The following is an 11,037-nucleotide window of genomic DNA, read 5'->3' as shown; positions in this document are numbered from 1 at the left end:
GGCCCCCAGACGCTTCCACCACTCTCCAAACCCGAGAAATAAAAATAAAAAATAGAATTTAACCGCGGTGCGTCCCCCCCCCGCAGCCCCCCACCGGGTCATAGCTCGTCCCGCGCGGCGCTGTCGAGGGGGGACTGGAGCACGTCGGAATTCTGGGCCTCCCGCCGCAGCTCCTCCTGCTCCTTCATCTTCTGGGACTTGGCGCGGTCCCAGTCGGTGGCGGTGGCCTCGTCGTCCCACACCACCGAGGTCTCGGTGTCGCTGACGTAACCCTCCTCCCCCGTGTAGTGGGTGGGAAACACCAGCAGCGGCTCCGCCGAAAACGCCACCAAATCCCGCCTGGCAAAATGTTTGGTGTAGTCGGCGCTGGGGAGGGAGAGAGGAAGGGGTGAGCGGGGCGAAGAAAAGCCAGGAAAAGGGCTTTTCCCACCGGAACGCCGAGGGGGTTTTGGAAGAGAAACGGTCCTGGGGAACTGGGGGGTATCCTGGGACGCTGGAGCGAAATCCCCCCGGGAACGGGTGGAGGGATGCAGGATGAGAAAATGGCGCCCAGGGAAGCGGATGCGAAGGGACGAGGAACCAGCTCCGAGGGGAAACGGAGCTGAAGGGAGGACGCAAATGGCTCCCAAGGGACAAGGACCCGTCGCTGAGGGAACGAGGGATCCAACGGGATGTGGAACCACCCCCCAAAGGACCCAAAACTGCCGCCGAGGGGAAACGGAGCTGCAGGGACAAGAAAGCTCCAAGGAAAACGGCTCCCAAGGGACAAGGACCCGTCTCCGAAGGGAAATGGAGCCGAAGGGACGAGAAAGCTCCGAGGAAAATGACTCCCAAGGGACAAGGACCCGTCTCCGAAGGGAAATGGAGCCGAAGGGACGAGAAAGCTCCGAGGAAAATGACTCCCAAGGGACAAGGAACTGTCTCTGAAAGGAAATGGAGCCGAAGGGACAAGCAAGCTCTGAGGAAAATGGCTCCCAAGGGACAAGGACCCGTCTCCGAAGGGAAACGGAGCCGAAGCGACGAGAAAGCTCCGAGGAAAATGGCTTCCGAGGGACAAGGAACCACCTCCGAAAGGAAACAGTGCCAAAGGGACAAGAAAGCTCTGAGAAAAACGGCTCCCGAGGGACAAGGAACCGTCTCCGAAGGGAAATGGACCTGAAGGGACAAAGGGGAAAAAACCCCACAAACCTCCAAGGGAAAACAGATCCAACTGGCCAAGAAAAACATCTCCGAGGGAAAAATGCATCCAAGGGGACCAGAAAAACAGCTCCCAAGGGACAAACTGGCTCCCAAGGGACAAGGAACTGTCTCCGAGGGGAAACACCTCCAAAGGGACAAGAAAAGTGGCTCTGAAGGGACAAGAAAGCAGCTCCGAGGGAAAATGGATCCACGGGGACAAGGAAAAAAGCTCCCAAGAGGCAAGAAACCATCTCCGAAGGGAAATGCATCCACAGGGAGAGGAAAACCGGCTCCCAAGGGAGAAGGAAGCAGCTCTGAGGAGAAACGGCTCCAAGGGAACCATCTCCAATGGGACCAGAAACCGGCTCCCAGCGGACCCGGAGCTGACGGGACAAGAAAAAAAATGTCTCCGAGGGGAAATGGCTCGAGAGAGAGACAGGAAAAGTGTCTGCGAAGGGACAGGAACTTGGATCCAAAGGGGTAAGAAAAGTCTCCAGAAGGATGAGAAGCTGTCTCCGAAGGGAAATGGAACCAAAGGGACAAGGAAGCATCTCCGAGGGGAAACATCTACAAAGGGACAGGAAAAACGGCGCCCAAGGGACAAGAAGTGGCCTCTGAGGGGACACGATCCAAAGGGACAGGAAAACACATCTCCAAAGGGACAAGGAACCATCTCCGAAGGGAAACGGAGCCGAAGGGATGAGAAAGCTCCGAGGAAAATGACTCCCAAGGGACAAGGAACCATCTCCGAAGGGAAATGGAGCCAAAGGGATGAGAAAGCTCCGAGGAAAATGGCTCCTGAGGGACAAGGAACCATCTCCGAAGGGAAATGGAGCCGAAGGGATGAGAAAGCTCCAAGGAAAATGACTCCCAAGGGACAAGGAACCATCTCCAAAGGGAAATGGAGCCGAAGGGATGAGAAAGCTCCAAGGAAAACGGCTCCCAAGGGACAAGGAACCACCTCCGAAAGGAAACGGAGCCAAAGGGATGAGAAACCTCTGAGGAAAATGACTCCTGAGGGACAAGAAGTGGCCTCTGAGGGGACACGTCTCCCAAGGGACAAGGAACCATCTCCGAAGGGAAACGGATCCACGGGGCCAAGAGAAAGAGCTCCCAAGAGCCAGGGAAGAGAGTCCCATGGGCCGAGCACCCAGCTCCGAGGGGCAACGGAGCCGAAGAAATGGAGCCAACGGGCCGAGGAGAAAAAAAAAAAACCAAACGGTCTCCACGACAAACCTCTCCCATGGGACAACCGCCTCCGGAGGGGAAACCTCTCCCACCCCGGTGGCACCCCCCCGGCCCCCCCGGCACTCACAGCGGGTGTTTGTCGAACATGACGGGCAGGAACTCGTCGACCGGCAGCATCTTGGCCAGCGGCTCGGCCGCCAGCAGCTTGCGGGCGCCCCGCAGCGAGAGGACGTAGCCCAGCGTCCAGTAGGAATAATCCGCTTCCACCAGGTTCCTCACCCGCGGCACCGACTTCTCCGGCCGTTCCACCTGCATCCGCTTCCTCCCGATGTAGCTGCGGGAAGAGAGGGAGCGCCGAGGGATGCTCTCGTTAACCGGCGAGTCGTTTGCGGCGGGGGAATTAGCGGCGGGAGGGACTCACATCAGGTCCCAGGCCAGCCCCGCCGCCTCCAGCTCCTGCATCAGGTTCATCAGGCGCCGCTTGAAGAAGATCTCGAAGCGCAGGTCGTCCTCGAACACCACCGACTTGGCCAGGCCCCGCGCCGCGATCTGGGGGGTAACGGAAAAAGCCCGGGGGGCTGGTTTATGGGGAAAAAGGGGAATTTTCCCGGTTCTCCTGCGGGGCCGGAGGGATGGGAGCGGCTGCGGGGCTGATGCGGTGCCCGGCAGGAGCAGGGACACGCCCGACGCCCCAGACACCTTTTCCTGACACCCGACAGCGGGTGGGACCCCTCTTCCCCTCGGGATTAGGGGCTTGTTCCCACCTTTCCCATCAGGAACAGGGACTCGTCCCCTTCCTTCCCATCGGGATCAGGGACTCGTCCCCTTCCTTCCCGTCGGGATGAGGGTCTCATCCCCTTTGTTACCGTCGGGATGAGGGTCTCATCCCCTTCATTACCATCAGGATCAGGGACTCATCCCCTTCCTTCCCCTCGGGATTAGAGATTCGTCCCCTTCCTTCCCATCAGCATCAGGGACTTGTCCCCTTCCTTCCCATTGGGATTAGGGTCTCGTCCCCTTTGTTACCATCAGGATCAGGGACTTATCCCCTTCCTTCCCATTAGGATTAGGGACTCGTTGCCTTTGCTACTGTCACTATTAAGGACTCATCCCCTTCCTTCCCCTCAGGATCAGGGACTTGTCCCCTTCCTCACTGTCAGGATCAGGGATTCATCCCCTTCCTTCCCGTCGGGATCAAGGATTCATCCCCTTCCTTCCCGTCGGGATTAGGGACACGTTCCCTTTGCTACTGTCACGATCAAGGACTCAACCCCTTCCTTCCCATCGGGATCAGGGACTCGTCCCCTTCCTTCCTGTGGGGATTAGGGATTCATCCCCTTCCTTCCCATTGGGATTAGGGACTTTGCTACTGTGAGAACTAAGGACTCGTCCCCTTCATTCCCCTCGGGATTAGGGATACATCCCCTTCCTTCCCATTGGGATCAGGGACTCATCCCCTTTGTCACCACCAGGCTCAGCGCCTCATCCCCTTCCTTCCCGTCAGGCTCAGGGACTCGTCCCCTTCTTTCCGGTCGGGATGAGGGTCTCGTCCCCTTCGTCCCCGCGGGGCTCAGGGCCCCCCTCACCCCCCCGGCCGGCGCGGTGCCGTCCTCACCTCCTGCCAGACGCGGTAGTGGCTGAGGAAGCAGCCCAGCTCCCCCTTGGTGAGCGGCCGCCCGTGGTAGGGGTCCTTGTACCCCGGCAGCATCCGGATGCCCAGCGCCTCCACCTCGCTGCTGTTCATGGCTCTGCAAACCAGGCGGCTGGAGCCCGGGACCTTTCCCGAGGGAGAATCCGCATCCCCTCCGCCGCCTCCGCCACCGGAGAGCGGCCCCAGGGCTCGCCCGGAGCCGTCGGACTCACTTGCCGTCCACGGCCTCCACCAGCTTGCAGGCGATCTCCTGCTCGTACAGCGTCCGCAGCATCCGCTCCCGCCGGTCCGCCCGCCGCTTCAGGTTAATCATGAAGACCTGGAGAGAGGGGGAAAAACCCCAAAATTCAGAGGGGGGGGAACCCCCCAAAATCCCAAAGAGAGGGGGAAACCCCCCCAAAATCCAGAAGGGGGGGGGAACCCAAAATCCAGGAGAGGGGGTGAAAAACCCAAAATCCAGAAGAGAAGGGGGGACACCCCCCCCAGAATCCAAAAGAAAGGGGGGGGAACCCCCTAAATCCAGGAGAGGGGGGGAACCCCTCCCCAATCCAGAAGAGAGGGGGGAAACCCCCCCAAAAAATCCAGAAGGGGAGGAACCCCAAAATCCAGGGGGGAACCCCAAAATCCAGAAGAGAAGGGAGGACCCCCCTCAAAATCCAGAAGAAAGGGGGAGGGGGACCGGACCCCCCCCAAAATCTGGAAGAAAGGGGGGAACTCCCCCAAAATCCAGAAGAGAGGGGGGGAAACCCCTAAAATTCAGAAGAGGGGGAACCCCCAAAATCCAGAAGGGCAGGGAACCCCAAAATTGAGAATATGGGGGGGAAAAACCCCAAAATCCAGAAGAAAGGGGGGGAACCCCCCAAAATTCAGGAGGGGGGAACATACACCAAAATCCAGAAGAGAAGAGGAGATAACCCCCGAAATTCAGAAGGAGGGAACCCCCAAAATCCAGAAGGGAGGGGGACCCCAAAATTGAGAAGATGGGGGGGTCAGAAGAGAGAGGAGGAAAAAACCCACAATCCAGAAGGGGACACACACACACTCCCCCCCTCCAATCCAGGAAAAAGGGGGGGGGACGCCCCCAAAATCCAGAAGAGAAGGGGAAAACAAACCCAAAATCCGGAAGAGAGGAACACCCTCCCCCCAAAAAAAATCCAGGGGGCAGGAGGGGAAGGACCAAAATCCCAAAGAAAAGGGGAAAAAAAACCCGGGGTGCTCACCTCGTCGAAGCCCATCTTGTCAGGGACCTTGGGGGGGACCCAGACGTGGGGGGACGGCTCCGCCGGCGGGTTCTTGACTGGGGGAGGAAAGCAGGGAGACGCTCGGCTGGCGCAGCTCTCCGGGGAGCTCCTGCCGCAGCTGGAGCCACAGCCGGAGCCCCCCCGGGAACCGGGGCGGGGCCCCACAGCCGGAGACTAAACCCCCGGCCCCGGCTTCTCCGTCCCGGCTCCTCAAAGGGCCTTTGTGCGCCGGGACGGCACAAAGCTTCGCTGTGCACCGCGGCCGAGCCGCTGCCCGCACGGCAAACACGGCGGCTGGCGGGCGAAGCCGGGGTGTGCGCGTCATCGTGTGCCCTCCCCTTCCCGCCGTCCCGAGGGGCCGGATCCGGGCACGGAGGCGCTGGGCGCGACGCCCGGCCCCGCCCGCTCACCCATGATCTCCAGCTGGACGTGCAGGAAGCTCTCGGCCTCGTCCCGCAGGGTGCTGTGGGAGCGCAGCGGCACCGGCAGGAACCCGTACACCTCCCGGTTGCAGACGAACATCTGGACCTCTGGGAAGTGAAACGGGCCGGAGTTAGGCCGGGCTGGAGCTGCAAGTTACGCCAGCCTGAAGTTACGCAGGGCTGAAGGCAGAAGTTAAGCTGCGCAGAAACTAAATGCCAAGTTAAAGTTAGACAAGCCTGAAGTTGAAGTTAAGCGAGCCTAAAGCACACCCCTGTGCCTCCCGGATGCAGACGAACGCCTGGATCTCTGGAAATTAAGCCAGGCTGGAGCTAAGCCGGGCTGGAGTTGCAGTTACGCAGGGCTGAAGTTATGCGGGGCTGAAGTTACGTGGAGCTGAAGCTAAAAGTCGAGTGGGGCTGAAGCTAACACAGACTGAAGCTGTTGAAGTTAAGCTGGGCTGAAGTTAACCCCAAGTTGAAGCTGAAGTTAAGCAAGCCTAAAAATGAAGCTAAGCAAGCCTGAAGTTAAAGCTATGCCAGCCCAGAACTGAAGCCAAGGCCAAGGGCAGCCCAAAGCCGAATACAAGACCAGCCTAAAGCCAAGACCAAGAGCAGCCCAAAGCCAAAGACAAGGGCAGCCCAAAGTCAAGACCAAGACCAGCCCAAGACCAAGACCAAGGCCAGCCCAAGACCAAGACCAGCCCCAAGCCAAGACCAAGACCAGACCAAAGCCAAGACCAAGGCCAGCCCAAGACCAAGATCAAGGCCAGCCCAAGACCAAGACCAGCCCCAAGCCAAAGCCAAGACCAGCCCAAAGCCAAAGCCAAGACCAGCCCCAAGCCAAAAGACCAAGGCCACCCTCAAGCCGAAGACAAGACCAGCACAAAACCAAGACCAAGACCAGCCCAAAGCCGAAGACAAGACCAGTCTAAAGCCAAGACCGAGACCAGCCCCAAGGCAAGACCAAGGCAAGCCCCAAGCCAAGAGCAAGGCCAGCCCAAAGCCAAAGACAAGGCCAGCCCAAAGACAAGGCCAGCCCAAAGCCAAAGACGAGGGCAGCCCAAAGCCAAGACCAAGACCAGCCCAAAGCCAAGGACAGGACCAGCCCAAAGCCAAGAGCAAGGCCATCCCGGAGCCGAAAACAAGACCAGCCCCCCCGGCACCTCACCCGCCTGGCGGCAGGAGAAGGCGAAGACGATGATGTCGTCAAAGGCCCAGGTGTAGTCGGGGTGGGGCGGGTAGAAGGCGAGCGCCCGCGAGGCCTCCTTCCGCAGGTCCAGCAGGAAGGTGGAGTGCACCATGGGCACCGCGAAGCAGCCCCGGCGCTCCCGCTTCCGGATCGGCAGGTAGGCCGGCGTCCGCCTGTAGTAACCCTGGCAGAGGCAGGAACCGCCTGGGCGGGACGCGGCGGCCAGAGGACCCGCAGGACGCAGCACCCAGGGGACTTGGCACCCAGGGGACTCAAAGGACCCAGAGGATGCGGCACCCAGGGGACCTGGCACCCAGGGGACTCAAAGGACCCGGAGAACGCAGCACCCAGAGGACCTGGCACCCAAGGGACCCGGAAGATGTGGCACCCAGGGGACCTGGCACCCAGGGGACTCAAAGGGCCCGGAGAACGCAGCACCCAGAGGACCCGGCACCCAAGGGACTCGAAGGACCCGGAAAATGTGGCACCTAGGGGACCCAGAGGACGCAGCACCCAGGAAACATGGCACCCAGTGGACTCAAAGGACCCAGAGAACGCAGCACCCAGAGGACCCAGCACCCAGGGGACCAAAAGGACCTGGAAGATGTGGCACCCAGGGGACCTGGCACCCAGGAGACCCAAAGGACCTGGAAGATGTGGCACCCAGGGGACCTGGCACCCAGGGGACTCAAAGGATGCGGCACCCAGGGGACCTGGCACCCAGGGGACTCAAAGGACCTGGAGAATGCAGCACCCAGAGGACACAAACAACGTGACACCCAGGGAACCCAGGGGATGTGGCACCCAGGGGACCCAGAGGACAACTGGAGAAGACAGCACCCAGGAGACACAGCACCCAAGGGATACGGCACCCACACAACATGGCACCCAGAGGACCCCATGCCCAAGGGACACGGTGCTCAGGGGACGTGGCACCCAGGGGACACGGCGCCCAGGGCACACGGGACCCGGACAACGTGGCACCCAGAGGACCCAGTGCCCAAGGGACACGGTGCCCAGGGGACCCAGGGGATGTGGGACCCAGAGGACCCAGGGGACAACTGGAGAAGACAGCACCCAGGAGACACAGCACCCAAGGGATACGGCACCCACACAACATGGCACCCACACAACATGGCACCCAGAGGACCCCACGCCCAAGGGACACAGTGCCCAGGGGACCCAGCAGACCTGGGGATGCAGCACCAAGGCGACCCAAAGAACATGGCACCCAGGGGAACTGGCACCCAGGGGATCCGGCACCCGCCCAGCTCTCACCTGCGCCGTCATCCCGCACCAGAAGTTGGAGTAGGCGGCGCGCGAGTCCAGCATGGGCGCCACCACCGTCTTGTTCTCCGCCATCAGCAGCCCCAGGGTGTCGGGGTTGGTCAGGACGTTGTCGGCGTCCAGGAACTGCCCGACGACACCGAGACGCCCCAACGGCGCCGTCAGCCCCGAAACCGCGGCCGTGGGGCCGCGCGTGTGCCCCCCGCCGTGGGACCGGCACCCCCTTACCAGCAGGTAGTCGGCCCAGATGGCGCGGGCGGAGTCCAGCGCCGCCTGACGCAGCTTCATCACGTGCTCGTAGCGGGAGGGGGACCAGTGCTTGGGGCCCTCCTCGTCGGGGTAGGACCTGGGGGGGGGGCCGCTCCATGGGGACTCCCCACCCCCCGAGACCAGGCACCCACAGCCTGTGGGGCACCCACAGCCCACGGGGCTCCCCCTGAAACTGGGGACCCATAGGGACCCCCCCCAAACTCGGGCACCTACAGCCCATGGGGACACACAGCCCATAGATGCCCCACCCCAAAAGTGGGCACCCACAGCCCATGGGGTCCGTCCCCCCCCCCCAAAACTGGGCACCCACAGCCCACGGGGACACCCCCAAACTTGGGCACCTACAACCCATGGGGACGCGCAGCCCATAAGACACCCCACCCCAAAAGTGGGCGCTCACAGCCCATGGGGACACCCCAAACTGGGGTACCTGCAGCCCGTGGGGACCCCCCCTCAGGCTGGGGACCCACAGCCCACAGACCCCCCCAAACTCAGGGACCCACAGCCCACAGACACCCCCAAACATGGGCACCTACAACTCATGGGGACGCACATCCCATAGACACCCCACCCCAAAAGTGGGCACCCACAGCCCATGGGGTGTTGTCCCCCCCCCCCAAAACTGGGTGCCCACAGCCCACGGGGACACCCTAAACCGGGGTACCTGCTGCCCGTGGGGTCCCCCCCCCCCTCAAGCTGGGGACCCACAGCCCCCCCCCAAACTCGAGGACCCACAGCCCACAGGCACCCCCAGCCCATGGAGACCTCCCAAACTTGGGCACCCACAGCCCATGGGGACCCGCAGACCACAGACGCCCCAACCCAAAAGTGGGCGCCCACAGCCCATGGGGTCCCCCCCCCCAAAACTGGGTGCCCACAGCAACGCCCCAAACCGAGGTACCTGCAGCCCGTGGGGACCCCCCCTCAGGCTGAGGACCCACAGCCCCCCCCCAAACTCAGGGACCCACAGCCCACAGACACCCCCAAACATGGGCACCTACAACCCATGGGGCCCCCCCCCCAAACTTGGGCACCCACAACACACAAGACCCCCCCCCACCCCTTAGGCTGAGGCCCCACAGCCCACGGGGACCCCCCCTCAAAACTGGGCACCCACAGCCCACGGGAGACACCCCCCCACCCGCAGGGCCCCCCCCACCCCAGCAGAGCCCGAGCACCCACAGCCCCCGCGGGACCCACAGCCCCAGGGGCTGCCCCGAGGCCGCCTCCCCCCCGCCCCACGGGTGACCCCACCCCACGAGTGACCCCCCCCACGGGTGACCCCCCCCCACTCACCGCGGCTCCTCCATGGGCCGCCACTCCACGCGGTGGTAGAGCCCCCGCACCCGCACCAGCCACTCCCGCAGCAGCGCCGTCGTGTTGTCCACGCTGTGATCCACCGCCACCCTGCGCGGGCACCCGCCGCCGCCAACACGTCCTCCTCCGTCCCCCCCCCACGCGTGTCCCCCCCCCCCAGAGTGCCGCACGAGAACACGTACTCCCTCCAGCCCCGTACCACCACCCCCCCCCCCCGCGTGTCCCACCCACGGGAGCACCGTCCAAGAACACGTACCCCCCCCCAGCCCCATGTGTCCCCCCCACGCGTGTCCCCCCACCAGAGCACTGTCCGAGAACGCGCCCCCCCCCCACGCGTGTCCCACCCTCCGAAGCGCCGTCCGACAACACGTAACCCCCAGCCCCGTGCCCCCCCCACGCGTGTCCCACCCACCGGAACACCATCCGAGAACGCGGCCCTCCCCCCCCCCAGCCCCATGTCCCCCCACCCGCGTGTCCCTCCCCAGCCCCGTGGCCCCCCCACGCGTGTCCCACCCACCGGAACACCATCCGAGAACGCATCCCCCCAGCCCCGTGTCCCCCCACCAGACCACTGTCCGAGAGCGCGCCCCCCCCCAGTCCCCCCCACGCGTGTCCCCCCCAGCCCCTGTGTCCCCCCACGCGTGTCCCACCCACGGAAGCGCCGTCTGAGAACATTCACCGCCCCCCCCAGCCCTTGTCCCCCTCCCCACGCGTGTCCCCCCACCAGAGCACCGTCCGAGAACGCGCCCCCCCCCCGGCCCTGTGTCCCCCCACGCGTGTCTCCCTCCAGCCCCGTGCCCCCCCCCCGGCTCCGTGCCCCCCCACGCGCGTCCCGCCCACCCACCAGAGGGCCGTCCGCTCCTTGGGGTGCCGCAGCCGCTCCAGCGCCCCAGCGTGGCGGGCAGCGCGTGGGCCGCGTTCCGCGCCAGCAGCGCCACGGCCACTCGCGGCGGCCGCAGCGCCGACTCGGGGCTCCAGCGCTCCTCCGGGAAGTACCCGCCCGCCGGTACCGGCCCCGGCCCCGGCCCCGCCGCCAGCGCCAGCAGCAGCAGCGGCCACGGCCGCCCCGCCGCCATCCTGGGCCGCCCGCGGCTCCGCCCCGCCGCCGCCACGCCCCCCGCCGCCGCCACGCCCCCCGCGGCTCCGCCCCCCCGCCGCGACCACGCCCCCCCGCCGCCGCCGCGCTCAGAGCCCTCTATGGTCGGGCGCCTCCGCGGCCGCGCCCCCCCGTGGCCACGCCCCTTCCCGGGTGCCCCTCCGCCCCTCTCCCCACTTCCCTCTCCCCCGCCCCCC

General features: G+C 64.1%; 1 protein-coding gene across 1 annotated transcript in view; it reads right to left on the bottom strand.

Moving 5' to 3' along the window:
- Nucleotides 1-43: 43 nt before the first annotated feature.
- COLGALT1 (collagen beta(1-O)galactosyltransferase 1) overlaps nucleotides 44-11,037 on the bottom strand; it is an 11,461-nt gene continuing 467 nt past the window's right edge. Inside the window, 13 exon segments of the mRNA XM_059833055.1 lie at nucleotides 44-366; nucleotides 2,495-2,701; nucleotides 2,789-2,916; nucleotides 3,983-4,115; nucleotides 4,231-4,337; nucleotides 5,239-5,315; nucleotides 5,670-5,789; nucleotides 6,850-7,054; nucleotides 8,149-8,283; nucleotides 8,386-8,503; nucleotides 9,724-9,834; nucleotides 10,589-10,643; nucleotides 10,646-10,724. Of these exon segments, the coding sequence (XP_059689038.1) occupies nucleotides 99-366; nucleotides 2,495-2,701; nucleotides 2,789-2,916; nucleotides 3,983-4,115; nucleotides 4,231-4,337; nucleotides 5,239-5,315; nucleotides 5,670-5,789; nucleotides 6,850-7,054; nucleotides 8,149-8,283; nucleotides 8,386-8,503; nucleotides 9,724-9,834; nucleotides 10,589-10,643; nucleotides 10,646-10,724 (1,743 nt within the window). The 3' untranslated portion in view covers nucleotides 44-98.

This window comes from Gavia stellata, chromosome 38 (assembly GCF_030936135.1).
Source record: "Gavia stellata isolate bGavSte3 chromosome 38, bGavSte3.hap2, whole genome shotgun sequence".
NCBI lineage: Eukaryota > Metazoa > Chordata > Aves > Gaviiformes > Gaviidae > Gavia > Gavia stellata.
Note: the sequence above shows the minus strand (reverse complement) of the source record. Positions and strands in the feature narration are given on the sequence as shown.